The sequence below is a fragment of the Sorex fumeus genome, unplaced genomic scaffold (genome assembly GCF_029834395.1).
Source record: "Sorex fumeus unplaced genomic scaffold, SorFum_2.1 ptg000236l, whole genome shotgun sequence".
NCBI lineage: Eukaryota > Metazoa > Chordata > Mammalia > Eulipotyphla > Soricidae > Sorex > Sorex fumeus.
The window spans coordinates 124,162-145,326 of NW_026606293.1; the positions used below are offsets into that span (position 1 = coordinate 124,162).

General features: G+C 41.4%; 1 protein-coding gene across 1 annotated transcript in view; it reads left to right on the plus strand.

Moving 5' to 3' along the window:
* Positions 1-15,749, plus strand: part of LOC130018086 (fibrous sheath-interacting protein 2-like) — a 62,213-nt gene extending 46,464 nt beyond the window's left edge. The window contains exons 17-22 of the mRNA XM_056108940.1: positions 861-1,319; positions 2,816-2,916; positions 4,567-4,610; positions 11,368-11,411; positions 14,237-14,306; positions 15,378-15,749. Of these exons, the coding sequence (XP_055964915.1) occupies positions 861-1,319; positions 2,816-2,916; positions 4,567-4,610; positions 11,368-11,411; positions 14,237-14,306; positions 15,378-15,445 (786 nt within the window). The 3' untranslated portion in view covers positions 15,446-15,749. The remainder of the gene's footprint in view (positions 1-860; positions 1,320-2,815; positions 2,917-4,566; positions 4,611-11,367; positions 11,412-14,236; positions 14,307-15,377) is intronic.
* Positions 15,750-21,165: the final 5,416 nt, after the last annotated feature.

Genomic DNA, 21,165 nt, shown 5'->3' on the forward strand with positions numbered 1-21,165 from the left:
CTGCCAGTTCTTCCAAGAGTATAAGGAAGTGAGGGGAATTAGTCAGTCCCAACCCCGAGAAAGCCTGGAGCTTTCAGTCACAAAACCTGCATATTCAAATTTTCAACAGGTTAATATCTCAGTGAGGTCAGTCCTGAGATGATGGAGTTTTGCTGGGGAGCATGGTGCTGATTTTAAATTGTGGGAGCAAGCATTTGCCGGGGGTCCAGCTTGGGCAGGCACCAGGCTAACTCATCCCCTTCTGTTTACCCTGGTATGTTCAGCCTTTCGCAGGTTCTAGATTAACTGTGGCTTTTGATCTCTTTCGAGATTTATTTATGGGTCTCTGGAGCATGGCCAATAAATGAGCTTCTGTAGCTGAACTGGAAGTAGTGTGTGGTCCTGGCTCCCATATACCTAACTTTTGGCTATTTAATTTCTCGGGAAACTTGATCCCAAGTTGTTGGGGTCCAGCCAGAGGTACAGCAGCAATTTTTGGATATCAAGAAGCCAGAAAGCACCATCAGGCTACTGATGCACTCGTCACACACGTACAGGTTGACCTGCTGGCAGCTCCACAAACCCCACACACACTGTATTTCTTGACAAGTGAAAGGTAAAATTTGAAACAAAATAAAGAACATTAATTAGGGTCTCTTCTTTGGATGAAGTGATATTTATGAATACATGAAGATTACAGAAATGAACAAATACTGCTTGTTATTTTAATTTATTTTTTCTTTTAAATATATAAGTAATATGTTGAATAAATGGTATTTAACGATAATGCACCAAATTGAAAGTAAAAACTACTTTGTTACAATAGAATCACAGGAAAAATGACAGGCCAGTTTTTAAATATTCATTGTCTTCAATTACAGGTTGCAAATCAGAACTCATTTCAGGACATCATAGAGCATGACATCTGTAAGGCAGATTTTTTAAAAGATGTCTGGGGCAGCAAACATCACATCATTAAACCTAGCATGCACGACATCAATCGGGACATTTTCGGATATTGGAGAGAGAACAGCTCTTCTGATGAAGAGATAGTGTTAAAGGAGGTGGTAAAAGAACTTCCAAAAGTCCGGTCTGAAGATCAGATAAGTAGCAACTCATTGGAAACAACAGTGACCACACCACAGACGGGCAAGAAAACACGATGGTTCCTTAGAAAATCTGGCCACCCCAATTCCAACATTATTGGAAAAGAGTCAACACCGTTATCAGTCCCATGGAAAGACTCGCAGGAAGAACAAACAATCAAAGTTTTTTCTGCAGCTGATTTGGATACCTCGACTGACCGTGACTTTTCCATTTGGAAAAGATCACAACAAAATGTAAGTTAGAAATGTGATCATCAGTGATTCAGTTTCTATAGAAACATAGAGTTGCACATACTTGGTTCAAGTCAAGTAGACTGGGTGAGAAGAGGAGGGTAAAAAAACTTGGATCCAAACTGTGTCTCTCAAACTTGATGATATTTACACCAAAAGTGAAGCCAGTATACTCATTTGAATGAAAACAGATCATTAAAATAATTATAGGTTAATTAGAGGGTCAAGAACATTAGAAAATCTACACCAGTTAGGAGACATGCAGGTTAATTATTTTAAATGATACATTTTATCCTTCCCCCCACTCTTCGGATAAATACACATGTTGCACAAAAATTTGGGTGTTTCCTTTGAAGATCACACCCAGCAAGGTTACTCCTGACTCTATTCAGGCAGTACTTGGGGACCATGTGGGATGCCAGAGATCAAATCCAGGTCAGTCACATGCAAGGCAAGCTCCCTACTTGCTGTACTGTATCTACAGCCCCAAGTGCATAAAGTTTTTTGGTTTTTGTTGGAGTTTTTGCACAAAGTTTTGTACATAGAAACCACATACCAGTTGGCAAGACCAGAAGCTGGGTTGGAAGAGAGAAAAATCTTTGCAAACTCAGACTATTTGTATTTCTAATCTGGCACTTAGTAGTCATGTGACCTTTGGAAAAATTAAATTAATTAAATTAAAGGCCCTCCCGTTGTTCGTCGATTTGCTCGAGCGGGTCCAGTAACGTCTCCATTGGAGACTTTGTTGTTACTGTGTTTGGCATATCGAATACATCACGGGGAGCTTGCCAGGCTCTGCTGTGTGGGCGAGATACTCTCGGTAGCTTGCCAGGCTCTCCGAGAGGGGCAGAGGAATCGAACTCAGGTCGGCCATGTTGGCTGCGTGCAAGGCAAATGCCCTACCGCTGTGCTACCGCTCCACTTTTGGAAAAATAATCTAACCAAATCTTTATAGGGGGGCACCGGCGGGGAGGGGAATCCCCATATCAAACTGTGCTCATAGAACATTTTTGGCGGAGCTAAGGGCACCAGGTGCCAGGTATTGTACCCAGACCTCCAGTATGCAAAACATGAGCACTCAGCCTTTGAACCATCTTCAATTAAGCAACTTAAAAATTGCTGAGCTTGTTGAAAGCTATCAAGTTTGTCAAAATATATTGGATATTCATCTTGAAGTCAGTCTTTGTACCCTACTATTTCTTCTTCCTGATTCTGCATATTACTGATGATCTGGATCCCACTGACTATTTAGGTTGATTTCCACCCCACACACATCCAGATTTGTTCCACTCTATGTTTTTTACAACTCTGGTCAGTTCATGGACTCACCAGGTAGGCCTTTTTTTATTGGGAAGCCACTTGAGATAGTTTGCGACCAAATACAATGTGCCTGGTCAGAAATGCTAGTACAGAAATAACGTACGAAATGTTTCAGTCAATGGTACTTGATTTATTACAAACTTTTCCTTGTGTAATATCTGCCTTATACTTTTTTGCAGGATAAGTTCATGAAATCTAATACTGGAAGAACTTATTGGGTAGGACATAGAAGGGCGAAACTGTCCTCCTCCCAAGAAAAGGATCTGCCTTCATTTCCTAGGTAGGACCAATTGAGATAATACACCTGGACTAAGAATATAGAAATTTTATTTTTTAATGTGAGGGGAGGGGCCACACCCAGCATTGCTCAATTGCTCAAGGATTACTCCTGGCTCTGTGCTGAGGTATCACTGTTGGAACACTTTGAAGGATCATGTGTGGACTCAAACTCAGATCAACCTAGTGCAAAACAAGTGTTTGACGTACTGTATGGGCAAAACTCTAGCCCCAGAAAATAGAAATTTTAAGTGAAATTATATTGGTGGGAAGAATAGCTCCCTCAGGAAACTAGTATTTAGCTCCTTGAGAGCCCTTCAGTCTCCTGGCCTCCAGCTTCCCTCCGGTTATTTCCTGTACTGCTCCTTCCCATCTTCTTTCCCATTTCTCTACTTTCTCCTTGGACCTGTTTTCTAGTTAGTATAGTTAGATTAAATCTTTAATGTATTAGATTTTTGAGTTGGCAGAAAGGTCCTGAGTCAGCAGTGGTCCCTGCACTGATGCACAACCTAAAAGAGTTTCCCTCCTTAGCTCCCTTAAGTATATAAATTCTCAGCACTGTGTGGCCCTGAATGTCAGGGCTGGGCATGTAAATTGGGGGATTCAGGGAAGAATTCTCAAAAGCACAACAGAGTTGCTTTAAGTTGGACTTTTAGTTGGACTTTAGAGCACAAGATTTAGATAAGACCATTCAATGCTTGTATATCTTTGTAGCTGCAATGCTCCCTCGAGTTGCACCACCCTTTAGTTGTGGTGCTCACACATACCTAACTGTAATGCAGTCGAAAATCAGAGTGCCAGGGATGTCAGACAGCAGAACTGTGAGCATCATGATGTATATATGACCACAGGAATTGAAATCACAGCTTCATAATTGATAGGCAGGTGCTTTAGCCACTAAGCCATCTACTTCTAATCGAAGATTTTGGTTTTTAATTGATGCCATTTTAGAGCATCTATTTCCGTTGTGCTATCAACCTGTCTCCCTTCACAGTTGTTTTATCGTACAAAATTAGTAATTCAGCGATAGCACAGCAGTAGGGCGTTTGCCTTGCACGCAGCCAACGTGGCCGACCTGAGTTCGATTCCTCCGCCCCTCTCGGAGAGCCCAGCAAGCTACCGAGAGTATCTCGCCTGCACGGCAGAGCCTGGCAAGCTCCCCGTGATGTATTCGATATGCCAAACACAGTAACAACAAAGTCTCCAATGGAGACGTTACTGGACCCGCTCGAGCAAATCGATGATCAACGGGAGGGCCTTTACTTTACTTTACTTTACTTTTGAAAATATCATGTCAGGAGCTGGAATGATATTACTTTTAAGCAGATAGAGTTGTTTACCTTGCACATGTCTCACCCTGATTTGATCCACGCCCCCCCACTTAGTCCCCCAAGCACCACCAGCAGTGACCCTTGAGTACCACCAGGTATGACCCAAAAAAAAAAAACCCAAAACTAATTTGCTTCTGAAAGTGGCACATTTCAAACCAAATAAAAGCCAAAACACAAATATAAAAATTTAAATTTTATGTGAAAACTCAGACATAGCATTCCAGGATCCCTTGAATATAAATGATAACGTTAACTTTTTTTACTTTTTCCCCTTTATATTAAATATGTGGAAAATTAATTGTTTTTTTTTATCATTTTTTTAGGGACGGTGATAATCAACCTTCAGATACCACTGCCAAAAAAACAGGTTGGATTAAGTTTTTTCTTAATTTAAATTAGATAGTATTAAAAGGATACTATATGGGTGAACTTTTCTGTTGCCAAAACTGAAAGCTAATACTGAATTTTTCAGTAGTCTGATCTATTTTGGGTGGTTGTGTATAGGGTAAACTAGTTAGCATGAGTCAACTTACTTGCCTTTTCTGAATCACTGTGAAGATTTCATTAATAATTTTGTATGTATGTAGTGTGGTGTTATGAATTCATAATTATCAGGTGAGAAAAATCCAGGGGATTGGGTTTTTTGCTTCTAAGTATGGATCAGACACCATGGGCACTGGTGGAGGTAAGGAAGGGTACTCGATCATTGTATGATGGAAACCCAAGCACGGAAATTTGTAAGTCTACAACTGTACCTGATGGTGTTTGACTAATTAAAGAAAAACTTAAAAAAAGAAATTAAAAAGTTTTTTTTAATTAGTGAAACACCATGAAGTACAGTTGTAGACTTCCAAACTTTCGTGCTTGGGTTTAAGTTATACAATGATCAAGTACCCATCCCTCCACCGATGCCCATTCTACACCACCAATGATCCCAGTAGCCCTCCCACCCCCCACCCCACCCAACCTCTGTGGAAGGGTACTCCCTTTTGCTCACTTTTACCTTTAGGGTGCTGTAATTTGTAATAGAGGTATTGAGTGGCCATCATGTTCAGTTTATAGTCTACTTAGAGCACGCATCTAGGATCCTGAGCGAGTCCTCCAAAATCCTTTACTTGGTGTTCCCTTCTCTATCTAAGCTGCCTTTCTCCCCAGCATGTGCTGCCGGCTTCCAAGCTGTGGAGCACACCTCCTGGTACTTATCTCAACTATTCCTGGGTATTCAACTCCCATTTTGTTACTTTAAATTCCCCAGATGAGAGCAGTCTTTCTATTTCTGTCCCACTCTTTCTGGCTCAATTCACTTAGCATGATATTTTCCATGTAGAACCACTTGTATGTAAATTTCATGACTTCATATTTTCTAACAGCTGCATAGTATTTCATTGTGTAGATGTACCAAAGTTTCTTTAACCAGTCATCTGTTCTCGGGCACTCAGGTTTTTTCTCAATTTTCGCTATTGTGAGCAGTGCAGCAATGAACATAGAAGTACAGATGTTGTTTCGACTACTTTTTTTCCTCTCCAGGATATATTCCCAGGAGTGGTATTGCTGGGTCAAATAGGAGCTCAATTTTTAATTTTTTGAGAATCGTCCATACTGTTTTCCAAAAGTGCTGAACCAGTAGGCATTCCTACCAGCAGTGAAGGAGGGTCCATTTCTCGCCACATCCTCACCAACACTAGTTGCTTTTGTTCTTTTGGATGTGGGCCAGTCTCTGTGGTGTGAGATGATTTCTCATTGTTGTTTTGATCTGCATCTACCTGATAATTAGTGATGTAGGGCATTTTCTCATATGCCTTTTAGCCATTCAGATTTCTTCTTTGAGAAAGTTTCTGTTCATTTCGTTGCCATATTTTTTATGGGGTTGGATGTTTTCTTCTTGTGGAGTTCAACCAGTACTTTGTATATCCTTGATATCAACCCCTTGTAGGATGTGTATTTGGCGAATATACTTTCCCATTCTGTAGACTGTCTTTGTATTTTGGTTACTGTTTCTTTTAAGGTGCAGAAGCTTCTTAGTTTAAGATAGTCCCATTTGTCTATCTCTATTTTCACTTGCTTGGCCAGTGGCATGTCATCTTTGAAGATACCGTTAGCTTCAATGTCGTGGAGGGTTTTGCCAACCTTGTCTTCATTGTACCTTGTGGATTCCGGTCTGATGTTGAGGTCTTTAATCCATTTTGATCTTACTTTTGTGGTGTTAGGCAGAGATCTGAGCCCATTTTTTGCATGGATCTGTCCAATTTTGCAAGCACAATTTGTTAGAGCTTTTCCTTGCTCCACTTCACATTTCTTGCTCCCTTATGAAAGATTAGGTGATCATATGTTTGGGGGGGGGGGGATGTCAGTATATTCAACCCTGTACGATTGGTCTACAGCTCTGCCTTTGTTCTAGTACCATGCTGTTTACTGCTTTGTAGTAGAGTTTGAAGTTAGGGAGGTTGATTCCTCCCATTTTCTTTTTCCCAAGAATTGCTTTAGCTATTCGTGAGGGCTTATTGTTCCATATGAATTTCAGGAGTGTTCGCTCCAATTCTTTGAAGAATGTCATGGGTATTGTAATAGGGATCGCATTGAATTTGTACAGTGCTTTGGAGATTATTGCCATTTTGACAGTGTTAATTCTCCTGATCCATGAGCAGGTGATGTCTTTCCGTTTCCTCATGTCCTTTTATTTCCTGAAATATCATTTTTTAGTTTTCTTTGTACAGGTTTTTTACGTCCTTAGTTAAGCTGATTCCTAGGTACTTGATTTTCTGTGGAACAATTGTGAACAGGATTGTTTTTTTCATGTCAATTTCTTCTCTCTCATTATTTGCATATAGGAAAGCCATGGACTTTTGGGTATTGATTTTATAGCCTGCAACTTTACTATACGAGTCTATTGTTTCTAGGAGTTTCTTGGTAGAGGTTATAGGGTTCTCTAAATATAGTATCATATCATCTGTGAATAGTTAGAGCTTGATTTCTTCCTTTCCTACCTGAATGCTCTTAATATCTTTTTCTTGCCTAACCATTATTGCAAGTACTTATAGTACTATAATGAACAGCAGTGAACAGAGTGGGCATTCTTGTCTCGTCCCTGATCTTAGAGGGAAGGCTCTCAGTTTTTTCCCATTGAGGATGATACTTGCCATAGGCTTGTGGTAGATAGCTTTAAGTATATTGAGGAAAGTCCGTTCTATACCCATTTTGGCGAGGGTTTTCAGCATAAATGGGTGCTGGATCTTGTCAAATGCTTTCTCTGCATACATTGATATGATTATATGGTTTTTATCTTTTCTTTTGTTGTTATTATGGATTATGTTGATTGATTTCCGAATGTTAAACCATTTTTGCATCCCTGGGATGAATCCCACTTGGTCATGGTGTATGATCTTTTTGATGAGTTGTTGAATTCTATTTGCTAGTGTTTTGTTGGGCTGGAGCGATAGCACAGCAGGTAGGGCATTTGCCTTGCATGCAGCCAACATGGCCAACCCGAGTTCGATTCCTCCACCCCTCTCAGAGAGCCTGGCCAGCTACCAAGAGTATCTCGCCCTCATGGCAAATCCTGGCAAGCTACTCATGACATATTTGGTATGCCAAACACAGTAAAAACAAAGTCTCAATGGAAACGTTACTGGGCCCGCTCGAGAAAATTGATGAACAATGGGAGGACAGTGACAGTAACCGTATTTTGTTAAGAATCTTCACATCTATGTTCATCGGGGATATCAGCCTGTAGTTTTCTTTTCTTGTGGTGTCTTTGTTTCATTTTGCTATTAGAGAGATATGGGCTTCATAGAATCTGTTTGGGATAGTTTCCTTTTCTTCAGTTTACTGGAAAACTTTGGAAGAACTGTCTACAGGTCCTCTTTAAATGTTTGGAAAAATTCGCTAGTAAATCCATCTGGACCTGAGCTTTTGTTTTTGGGAAGACTTTTGATTACAGTTTTAATTTCCTTGATATTAATAGGACTATTCAGGTATTCTAGATCTTCTTGATTCAGCCTTGGTAGATTATAGGAACCCAGGAATTTGTCCATTACTTCTAGGTTTTATTGTTTTGTGGCATACAGACTTTCAAAGTAGTCTCTGATGAAGTTTTGGATTACTTTGGTTTCTGTTGTGATATCACCCTCCTCATTTCTGATTCAGTTTATTAAGGTTCTCTCTCTTTCTTTGTGAGTCTTGCTAGTGGTTTATCTATCTTGTTTATTTTCTCGAAGAACCCGCACTTGGTTTCATTGATCTTTCAGATTGTTTCTTGGGTTGCCATGTCATTGATTTCTGCTTTAAGTTTTATGATCTCTTTTCCTCTGCCTGATTTGGGCTCCTTTTCTTGGTCCTTTTATAAGATTGTGAGCTGTGAAGTCAAATTGTTCATGTGGGCCCTTTCTTCCTTCCTGAAAAATTCTTGGAGAGCTATAAATATTCTCCTTAACACGGCTTTAGCTGCGTCCCATAGGTTCTGGTAGCTCGTGTCTTCATTCTCATTTGTTTCCAGATATCTTTTGATTTCTTCCTTGATTTCTTTCCTGATGTACTTGTTGTTCAACATTGAGTTGTTTAATTTCCAGGTGTTTGATTTGGTTTTCTGTATCTGTACATGATTAACTTCTATCTTCAGTGAATAGTGGTCTGAGAAGATAGTTGATATAATGTCTATCTTCCTGATTCTGTTGAAGTATGCTTTGTGGCCCAGCACATGGTCTATTCTGGAAAATGTTCCATGTGCACTGGAAAAGAATGTGTGTTCTTTTTTTTGGGGGGGGATATAAAGTCCTGTATATATCTCTTAGCCCTCTGTAACCCTAGTAAAGTTTAGTTTTAAAGTTTTGAATGCTAAATAGGAAACTTAAATAATTTATTTTTATTAACATATGATGAGGCTAGATTCTGCATTTTTTTGTCTTTGTTAAAAATGACTAAAGTATTTTCACATTGAGTTTTTGGTTCTCAATTCAATTCTCTGAACCCTTAAAAGATCAACAGTTGTTAGTACAGCATCATCTTTACTATTAAAATGACCTTGAAACTCAAACCTTAGAACTAGAGCTGACCTTTCTATGAAATGGGTTATTTCCCATTCAAAAGGTTGCTCGAGGAAACTATCCATTCAAGCTTTGGTATAAATACACAATGGAATATTAGACAGCCACAGAGCAAGTGAAATGCTGCAGCTTCCTGCAACTTGGATGGAACTGAAGGGTATCATGTTGAGCAAAATAAGCCAGAGGGAGAAGGACAAGTACTCGATGAACTAGTCATCTATGTTATATAGAGAAGAAAAACCAAAACAATATCCATTGATAATAAACCCTGGATACTGGATTACAGATGTGAGAATAGCAGACTGGAGGAGAGGGGTGGAGATCAAGGATGATGTGGGCCAGAATTGATATAATGTCATTGGTGGTGGGTCTTGGGCCCTGTAGTGGCAGAAAGGTGGGGTAACTGGATGTACCAAATCCATAATTATCAGTCAACTGATAATTATGGGAGCAATAAGAAGAAATGAAGATTGGACCAGAAGTGATATAAGGACTGGGGTTGAAAAAATATTAGAGGGGAAGGAGCTTGTTTTGCATACAGCTGACTTGATTTCAATCCCTGGCACTCCATATGGTCTTCCAAGACCACTAGGAGTGATCCTTGAGCACAGAGCTAGGAGTAAGCCCTGGGCACAGCCAGGTGTGACCCAAAAGCAAAAAAAAAAAAAGAAATGATATAAGGACAGTGGTGGAAGGTTATGGGCACTTTGGTGATGATGGTATGCGGAATCTTTGTACATCAGCATTATAAATTTAAACATTATTATAGCCATATTTTGTAACTTTAATTTAAAGTATGGTTTTAAAATATCATTTTCACTTAGGCACGGAAATAACATTCACTGTGAAATAAGCCATAGAATAGCTGTAAATTTGCCAGAATTCAATGCACAGGTCTTAGTTGGAAATGCCCATCATAGGAATGCTTCCTGCTTTATGACTGGTAGAGCCAGGAAAAATCATCAGGAATAACTTCCTTCTGGAATAATGAGGGAATGGAAAGTGTCCAAGGTCATACAGTGAGATATAGCATAGATGAGTTAACCAATAGGACTTCCTAAGGTTGTAATCTTTTTAATGTATATTTACTCAAAGGGTAATCAAGATAGAGTCCACTCATCCTGATCCTTTATGATGACTTACGTATATAATACTTATCAAAGCCATACACATGATTTCTGGGCCTCATATGAGAAGGGACACTCCTATTTTACACATGAGGCTTAAAGAGTCCAAGATGTGAACAGTAACTTAACAATTTTTATTGAGCTCTAAATCATGAAGCAAAGACTTACAGGAATTCTAATTCAAAACAAGTCCAGTGCTCTTTTTATTACTAGCTGCCTCCTTAGCTGTGAGTCCTTTTAGCCTCTTTGGGCTAAATTTTAATCACAGATGTCACGTGAAACTCAGCATAGTGGTTCAGCACTCACCTGATTTTCGCAGGAAGTAGCTATTTCTTAAGACCAGTACCTTAGTTTCTAGGTTTCCTTTGACAGTCTCATAGCATTTTTTTCCTTTTCTTTCTTTCTTTCTTTCTTTCTTTCTTTCTTTCTTTCTTTCTTTTTTGGCCTTTTGGACCATTGCAATGCTCAGGCCTTACTCCTGGCTCTGCACTCTGGGGATCATATAGTATGCTCAGAATTAAACCTGGGTTGGCCGCGTGCAAGGCAAACACCCTCCCCACTGTACTATCACTCCAACGCCTCCTTGCATTTTTAAAAATTATCTCCAACCAGAGTAGTAATGGGTCCTTAGAAATCACCCTTAGCCTAAACTCTCACTTTACAGACCCACAGCAAAGAAGCCCAAGAATCTGAGTGGTTGGTTGTGCATGGATGCTGATTGCAGATCAGATCTAGATCCCCTCTAGACCATCTAGCCAATGGTCCTCTCACATCACAGTACATCTCCTCAGTTTCAGAATGAAAAAAAAAATTTGAGAGCTGTGCCTAAAGTTCTTGGATCTCACCACTTTCAGCTTTTTTTTCTTTTCAAGATTCTTTAATTAAATGATTAAGATTGTTTTCGTGTCAAACTCTGTTTCAGAATTAATGGTTTTCCAATATTGTGTTTTGTTTACAGATGACCTTGAAGATCCAGATATGGAGGATCCATGTAAAAAACAGGTGAATATTTTTCACTAGCCTCTCGTTGAGAAGGGAGTGATCCCCAATCAAAATGTCCCAATTGTCATGGAAAAAAAGGGTAGCAGGAAGGACTTCCTTGTTCACACCTTCCCACACCAAAATTTCTCCCAGCTGGGCGGAAGGGGGGGTGCTGAAAATGCCTTTACTCAAACCCTCATTTTTGAAGTCATTGTTCTTGTGTAAGCACAGAGGAAGCCAGAGTGCCCCTTAGCACCTAGGGACAAGTAGTTCCATTAGTTCCATTCATATCCACTCCGTCCTGTAGCCTCTGAACTATAGAGACCCACAGTGCACTCGTAAGCAGGTGCAAACATGTGACTTGGGGATAAGAACTAAGAGAAAACAGATGTTTTTGTTTTGTGGGGCTACACCCAGCAGTGCTCAGGGATTACTCCTGACTCTGCACTCAGGAATCACTCCTGGCCATGTTCAGAGGACCATATAGGATACCAGGGATTGAACCCGGGTCAGCCACATGCAAGGCAAGCGCCCTGCATGCCTGCTACTCTCTGGCCCCATGTGAACAGGTGCTTTGAAGAGGCAGTGGTTCTTCCAGGATCAGAGTTCTGAGTCCAACTACTTCTCAATGTCCCTGGAGACTATCCCTGTATAGGCAGCCCCAATCTCACTGTGACCCCAGAAACCCTTCTCAATTAAGCCTCCTTTGGGAGTCTCCCGTGCATCTGCACCTTCAGGCAGTCTGTTTTGTGTCACCTTTGCTTCCCACTGCAATCACATCCTTGCACAACCAACCACTCAGATTCTTGAGCCTCTTTGCTGCGGGTCTGTAAAGTGAGAGTTTAGGCTAAGGGTGATTTATAAGGACCCATTACTACTCTGAGGTTCCTTCAACCCCCTCTCAGCTAGCTTGTACACACATACACAAGTATGCGCATGCACACACATGAAAGCTAATGCTCTCCCCAGTTTATCCCTCTTCATTTACTTCATAGCACTCAAGTCACCAGTCAGCCATTCATGCAATGGTTATTGATCAGGTGCCCACTCTGCCAAGCACAGGCGATGACAACAGTAAACAAAATAGACAAATGCACTGCTGGGTATAGCCCCACAAAACAAAAACATCTGTTTTCTCTTAGTTCTTATCCCCAAGTCACATGTTTGCACCTGCTTGCGAGTGCACTGTGGCTCTCTATAGTTCAGAGGCTACAGGACGGAGTGGATGTGAATGGAACTAGTAGAACTACTTGTCCCTAGGTGCTAAGGGGCACTCTGGCTTCCTCTGTGCTTACACAAGAACAACTAAGTACTCAAATATAAGCCTCAGAAAAACAAAAACTTTGTCTTGTTCGTCACCTTAAGTTTTTGCCTAGCATCTAATAGGATGGAAATATGGTTGATGGCCAATAAATGCCTGTAGAAAGAACAGCCCTTGCTGTCTGAACCAGACTTTGTCTACGTGTGAGGAGTACTCTAACTCCCGTCTCTGAGATCCTGCTGTTCAGCCATATATGGAGACTGCTACAAGAGAGCAGAGGTTCTTCACCCTGACTGCCCCTCAGAATCATCTGATAGACTTTTCAAGCTACTGGCATTGAGTCTGGCCCCTCCCAGAGATTTTGATACAACTGCTTGGATTGTTCTTTAGACAGCCTTGAGGCTGTCTAAAGGATGCCCAAGTGGTTTTAATGTTTAGCCCACAGTGAGAATCACTGACTTAATATACTCAGAAGACACTTGTCACATCTTCCCCTCCTTTCTTTAGATGAGGGATTCTCATCCTGACTGTACATTAAACTGTTTCTCTCAATCTTTCTCCAACCATGGTCTCCTTCTGACATTGTTTTCTTTCTGTGTGCATTCTCCTCCTGTCCTGTCGGTTGCCCACCCTTCCCCCCAGTCTTGTTCCATAGCCTCTCACTGACACAATTTTTCACTTGTCACTCACCTCTATAATATGTTGGCAGATCCATAGAAGGCCATATGGCTGCTGGTTGACAAATACTTTGTTAGAGCTACCTGGTGGAATTTAGGAAACATGCTAGTATTTTTCCCATCTTGGGTAATCCTGTGAAACAGGGGAAAGAAACCAAGCATGTCTTTTAAAAATGTGTCTAGATAAAAATATATAATAGATGATTCTACTGTGCTTCCAGGGTAAAGAACCAGTGTTTTACACTGGTCTTGTCCCCATTTATCCCCTTAGCTATTCTACTTCTCAGTGTCAATCTGTAAGTGGTCTCAAATACTCTTGGAAGAGCTAGAGTGAAACTATTATTGAAAAACTCTGCCCTGGTTGACAAAGGGGCTCTCTCACTTCTCCCCCACTTGTAGTAGACACCAGCAGGGTCTCTCCCACATCCCCTCCTCTCCTGAATGCCAGCAGAGGACCCCAAGAGGGGACCTCTGCTTGGAGGACATGAGGGGGCTCTCCTTACCCCCACCCCTCCTGGATTCCAATATGGGACCCCAGGTGAGACACCTACCTGGGTGCCACGATTATAGATATAGATATTATATGGTTTGCTCTCCCATACCTACCCACCTCGTGGACAATGTGTCACTATGTAATTCACTTCTATTATCCATGCACTGAGGCCTTACTTCATTGATCTTACATTTCCTGTATCACCCAGTACCACCAGCACTACCTCCCACAGCAATTTTACGTCCTCTTGCAGGATGCTGCTTCTGCATTTTAGGCAATGCTAGGGGTCAACTAAGTGAATACTAGATTTGAAGTGCTGCCATCTCCTTACTCCTGTGGCCCCATGCATGTACCTGTAGAGTTCATTGTGCAACCAATGGTAGATACTCAAGGTAGCATTTCTCCTTTGTTTTAGGAGGCAGCCAATTTTTCTCAACATGAAGACAATCGGACCCATGTGCATGCTTCACAAGATAACATCTCAGGTACATTTCATAATGTAACTCTCAGTGTCATTTTAAATATTTGGGTTTTTGTGGCCATCCTTCTGCAGTAAATGATCCCTGCCTTTTAGTATCACTACCCCTACCAATATGAAGCTGAAGTGTAATGTAACTTCCAATGGACATAGGTTGCTATTTGCAGGTTATTTTGCAGTTCTAACTTGAACTTCACAGCAAAGGTGTTTCTAACTTGTTATATACCAGACATTCTGCTAAATGATTTTCTTATATCCACCCTGGGAAGAAGAATCTCTAGTTTGCTGATGAGGACACAGTATCCCCAATATCTGAAGATAATCTTGACACAAGAAAAGCAAGTTCCAAGGCCATGAGGCCAGGGTGGAGTTTGCACGTTAGGGGACATGTAAAGTGAAGGAGCTTACCATAGTGCGCACCCCCAGCAGAGGTTAGAAACCAGGGCCTCATACATGTGTGGTATGGACTTTTTCTTTGAGTCATATCCCTAGCCCCCTCTGTGCAAGATTTTTGTATTTGTGAAACCAACTTCATATATTTTTTAATTTTTCAATTTTATTTTCATAAAGTTGTTCACAAAATTAATTACGTTCATTATCTCTACACCAACCCACCACCATTATACCTTCCCACAGCCATTATTTTGAATTTTTCCACTACCATCCAAGCCTGCCCCACAGGCAGATGCTAAATAATTTATTTCGTATTGCTTGTTATAAATATTATGAAATGTTTTGCGTCTACAAGAGCAGCCGCCCATGCAAGTCTCGAAGTTGTGTTTTGCCAAACCAAAAAATAGAGGCAAATGGCCTGCCTAAGTGACAGAGCCAGGACTCAAACCTCACATGTCTTATACCTTCTACCACACATTCTTCATTCCTGTAACCCAGGAGCTACATCTAGTTGCTGCTGTATGTCAGAGTTGGGAAATGACTAGGGACAGCCCAGTGAGATTTCAGGGGCAAGTGGAAAGAGTCCTGCCTACGTTTCCCATTGTATTTCCCACTCGTTAGAATAACCATTTCCCACTGCATTTCCAACCCATTAGTATAACCTTATCCTCTTGTAATTTGACAGGAACACCACCTGAATCCTGCAACTGCATGCTACAAGGACTCACTGATCATCACAATAAACCAAAATAACCCCTTTCCCTTGGAAAATACTTTTTTTGGGGGGTGAAGAGGGTGTCCCAGGGGTTAAAACCAGGCCTCATGAATGCAAGACCTGTATATTACCATGAAGCCAAATCCACGGCCCTGAAAAGAGGACTTTTGGAGGAAGTGGCCAACCTTATTTTGAGATGCTCAAAACAATTACAGCCCACAGAAAATGGATTTGAAGTTATTAAAGAATCTTAGCTGTTTTTAAAAGCCCCTAAGGAAAAGAGACAAATTCTGGGATTATGCCATGACGGTGTATTTTTCACAAATAAATTTATACTTTCAGTTCTAATAGAATGCCATGTGTGATATGATATTCTGTAGCACTTGGTGTATATCATTACCCACTCACTTTGACCAGGAGCAACTCAGATACATCTCTTTCTTCACAATGACCAGGGGCAACAGGTTGACCTCACTGTTCTGTCCACAAGTTAATCAGAGAGCAACATCAGAGTATCTTGAAATACCCACAGCCTTAACTTTTAATTCCAGTGCATACTGCACATACTTCCAGAGATCCCTTTTTAGCACTTTTGCCTTGAAAGGAGTTCACATTTTTAGCCAAAGGTTTCATTGTGCCCCTAGGGATGAGCAGGGCATATAGTGTATGCATTTGATCTGGTTGATGCCAATTCTGAAAAAGACAAAGAATCTTATTCAAGTTGAGGGCAGTGCCTCCAAATGCTAAATGTTGAAGGACTGTTCTTGTCAGGATCACCACAGATGCTTGTTAACAATGTAGAATCCTGGCCCCTCCCCAGACCAGCAAATTAAGCAGCTCTAGGAAACAATGCCCAGGAATCTGCATTTTCTTTTTTTTTTTAATTTATTGAATCACCGTGAGAACAGTCACAAAGCCTTTCAGTTCAAGTCTCGGTCAGTCATACAATGATCAAACACCTGTCCCTTCACCAGTGCACATTTTCCACCACCAAGAACCCCAGTATACCCCTCTTCCACCCACCCTCCGCCCGTGTGGCAGATTTCCACTTTACTCTTTCTCTCTCTACATTGATCACATTCAATATTATGACAAAAGACCCAACATTATTATTTGGAATTTTCCCCAACATTCAGACCTGCCAAAAAGACATCATTAGATAATTTGTTTTCTATTGCTGATTATGAAGAGCATATGATATCGTGTGGCCACAATAGCGGCCACGCGAATTTGGATTTCTGATATTTTAGTAATAAACCTAGAGGGATTACTGCCAAAAGCCCCTAGGTTCCGAGATTGGTTTGTGTGCCTCTGGGATCATGGACATTCAGAAGCCAGGGGAGGCGTTTGAGGGTGGCAACCCAGAGCTTTGTCATGGCAGGGAGCAGGACTGATTCCACCCCCCATCCCACGAGGCCCCATGTGCCTCGTCAATGCAGTCTCATACCTGGCTGTTCATTAGGCTGTAAAAGATGCAGGCCACCGTGCCACCACTGCAAGGGGGTATAGGAGGAGGAACGGACACCCTTCCCCTCCCAGGGGGGCATAGTTAAATGCACCATAGCACTGTAGTTAAATGCATAGTCCAGATGCATTTTGGTTGGGCATTATATTTTGCTCAGATGTTCCTACCACCATTCAAACCTGTTTTTCAGGGACAAACGCTAGATCATTTACTTTCCATTGGTCACTTTGCATATCAGGAAATGTCATGCGGCTGCATACATGGCCACGTGGTTCAGAAAATAGTCCTGGTACCCATATACCGGAGCCATGCTTGTAGAAGCTTATGGTCACCGGGATTCCATCTGGAGAAGGCTGGGAGACAGCACCTACCCCATCTGGGACCTCCGAGTGATATCGGCTCAGTATGGGGCCTGGAGAATTCTCCAGGAGTTGTGGAGCGAATCTGCATTTTTCAATAAGCACCTCAGATTGCAAAAACAAACTTTCGTTTGTCACACTCTGTAGCACTGTAGCACTGTTCTCCCATTGTTCATCGATTTGCTTGAGCGGGCCAAGTAACGTCTCCATTGTGAGACTTGTTGTTACTGTGTTTGGCATATCGAATCCATCACAGGTAACTTGCCAGGCTTTGCCATGCAAGCAAGATACTCTCGGTAGCTTGCTGGGCTCTCCAAGAGGGGTGGAGGAATCAAACCCGGGTCGGCCAGGTCGGCTGCGTGCAAGGCAAATGCCCTACCCACTGTGCTATCGCTCCAGCACTTGTCACACTCTAGGGATATTTTTCCAGCTAACCTCATAATCCATGCTTTAATCTTATAGCTAAAAGCCTGTCTCGCCTTTTCAAACTGTCGATCTTTTTATTCAAACCTTTATCTTTGCTTCTGCAGATTTTTTGCCATTTTCCTTATTAATTTTTAGATGGTTCTTACTTAAACAATCACCACATTTCAGTACTGCATGACTATTTTCAAAACCTTTTAAAAAAAAAAAGCAAAAATAAAAGTAATAATAAGACTCAATTTCTCGCCCTTTGCCCACCCACATCTTTATTTGGGGTGAAATCATTAAATTTGATTGGAATCATAGATTCCTGAGTTTCTTCAGATAAAATATTACCGGGGAAAAAAAACTAGGTAACTTCAAGCAGTATAGGCAAACCCTGTTTATGTAAGTAAAAAAGTATGCACTTCATTGTCTTTTCATGGCATCCTATTGTGCTGGATTAGAAACGTAGATAATGCTCTTGTCTGTTCAGATAGTTATAATGATACTTTTGTTAACATAATTTATGACACACTTTAGGAGTTCTCAGACCAAGACCAAAACAAAGGAGTGCAGAAAAGAAAATAGATGCAAATGGAGAATCAGATTGGATACACACACACACACACACACACACACACACACACGTTCTTTATCTCTCACAAGACAAAGATCACTGGCGTCCAATCTACTAAAAATTGCCCCATGGCAAGTGGGAAGTGTTAGCCTTTTCTTATGCTCAGCTGCTCCCTCTTGGTTGTTATGAAAATGGATAGCCACAACTGTTGAAAGCATAAATGACCTTCTCATGTGGAATTAGCTCATCAGAGATTTAATGGGAAATGATCTGCTAAGATAAGGGAGGCAAGCACTTCTCTGCTGACCGGAGAAGAATCAGGCTATAGGGCATGCACAGCTGACCTGCCCATTAGAAAAGCCTTGGTCGCAGTGCCAGGCTGCTACTTTCTACTCACGGGAACTTAAGATGAGGTGTCTGACCTCACTGATTGTTTCCTGCTGTATCCAGGGGTGTCAAAAGGTGTCACTAGAGCCTTTATGAAAACTTCATCATCAGTTCAATGGGAGAAATTACAACAGATCCTTCAGAAATTCAAAATACAATGAAAGGGGCAGAGCAATAGTACAGTAGGTACTATCTTGCATCCCTTGCATGCAGCCGACCCAGGTTCAATCCTCCGCATCCCATTTGGTCCCCTGAACACCAGCAGGAGTAATTCCTGAGTGCAGAACCTGGAGTAACACTAAGCATCGTAAATTGTTGCCCCAAAAGACAAATAAATAAAGATAAGTTACTATGAACAACCCTATGCTCTTAAGCAGGAGAACCTAAAAGAAATGGATAGAGTCATATAATCTCCCAAAGATGAATGAGGAGGAAGTAGAAAGCCTAAACAGTCTAATTACAAGTAAGGACATTGAAACACTCATTGAGAGTCTCCCCAGGAACAGAAGTCCCGGGTCAGATGTGTTCGCTGGTGAGTTCTATGAAACCTTCAAAGGTTTAATGCGTATGCTCCTTAAGCTATTCAAAAATGTCAGAGAGGAATTCCTCCAAACACCTTCTATGAAGCTAACATTACACTAATATGCAAAGCAGACAGAGACACTTCCAGAAGAGAAAATTTCAGCCCAATCTCCCTGATAAATATCAATGCAAAAATTCTTGAAAAATAGTAGCTACTGAATCCAACAACATTTCACAGATACCATACACCCTGATTAAGTGGGATTTATCCCAGTGATCATGGATACAAAGCAGTTAACATAATACACATTAATAAAAAGAAAGATAAAATCATATGATCAATTGATGCAGAGAAAGCCTTTAACAAGATCTAATATCCATTCATGACAAAAACCCGCAACAAAATTAGGGTGGAAGAAACCTTCCTCAAGGAAAGTTTATAGCCATCTGTAAAAAGCATATAGGCAGTATCATACTTAATGGTGAAACATTGAAAGAATTGCTGGGTCAAAAGGGAGCTCAATTTCTAGTCTTTTGAGGAATGTCCATATTGTTTTCAAAAAGGGCTGAATCAGTCAGCATTCCCACCAGCAATGCGGGGAAAGTTCCTTTCTCCCTGCATCTGTGCCAGCACTGGTTGTTTTTGTCCTATTTATGTCACATATTTTCTTTTTTTTCTTTTCTATTGATTCACCGTGAGATACAAAGCTTTTGTGTTTGAGTTTCAGTCATACAATGATAATCACCCATCCCTTCACCAGTACACATTTCCCATCACCAAAATCCCTGGTATCCCCTCTCCCCATTTCAACAATTCTGCTGCCTGTGTGGCAGACAATTTCCATAATACTCTCTACTGTTGATTACATTCAGTATTTGACATCAGTCCCAACACCACTCAAACCTCCTCTGCCCCTCTCGGAGAGCCCGGCAAGCTACCGAGAGTATTCGATATGCCAGACACAGTAACAACAAAGTCTCCAATGGAGACGTTACTGGGCCCACTCGAGCTAAAAAGGCAACGCTAGATAATTTATTTTATATTGCTTCTTATGAATAGCATATAATGTCACATGGCTTTTCTTGTGGCTGCATGCTCTAGGAATTCTAAAATTTTAATAATTGGGGTCTGGAAAGATCTCTGCAGTGAGTTGCACGGTTCCAAGATTCATGTGTGTGTGTGTCTGGACCATGGCTGTGTAAGAGCTTATTAAGTAGCCAGGGACCGTTTGTGGGTGTCATCTCAGAGTCCCATTGGAGCAGGGGGAAGGAGAAGGGCTGGCTCCTCCCCTGTCCCTGTCCTGTTGCCAATTCTGCTCCCGCCTACCTGGACTTTTTGTTGGGTTCTAGAAGATGGTGGCTGCCAGGCTTCCTAGGGGGCAGGCAGAAGGACTGCACCTGCTTCCCTCTGGAGTGGCCCAGCAAAAGTGACCTACTGCAAAGTCCGGAGGCATCTCTGCAGCGAGGTGCTTGGTTCTGAGATTTGTGTGTCTATTTTATTTACTTTTTTGAGTTTAGTTTTGAAAATCTATCTTTTTACTGAGTCACTGTGAGATACACAGTTACAACATTGTTCATGATTGTGTTTCAGATGACTCCACAAGTGTACATTTCCCACCACCAATGACCCCAGTTTCCCTCCCACCACCCCCCATCCACCCCCAGCCTGTCTATATGGTAGGAACTTCTCTCTCTCTCTCTCTCTCTCTCTCTCTCTCTCTCTCTCTCTCTCTCTCTCTCTCTCTCTCTCTCTCCTTTTGTCATTATGGTTTGCAGTACAGGTACTTAGGTTATCATGTTTGTTCCTTTACCTACTTTCAGCATGCAGATCTTACCCAGAGTCACAGTTGTCACTTCTCTATCCCAAATGCCTTTTCCCCAAGCACTTGAAGCAGGCTCCCCACCGTGGACCAATCCTCCTGGCCCTTGCGTCTACTGTCCTTGGGTGTCAGTCTCATGTTATTTTATATTCCACAAATGAGTGCAGTCATTCTATGTCTGTCTCTCTCTTTCTTACTCATTTTACTTAGCATGATACTCTCC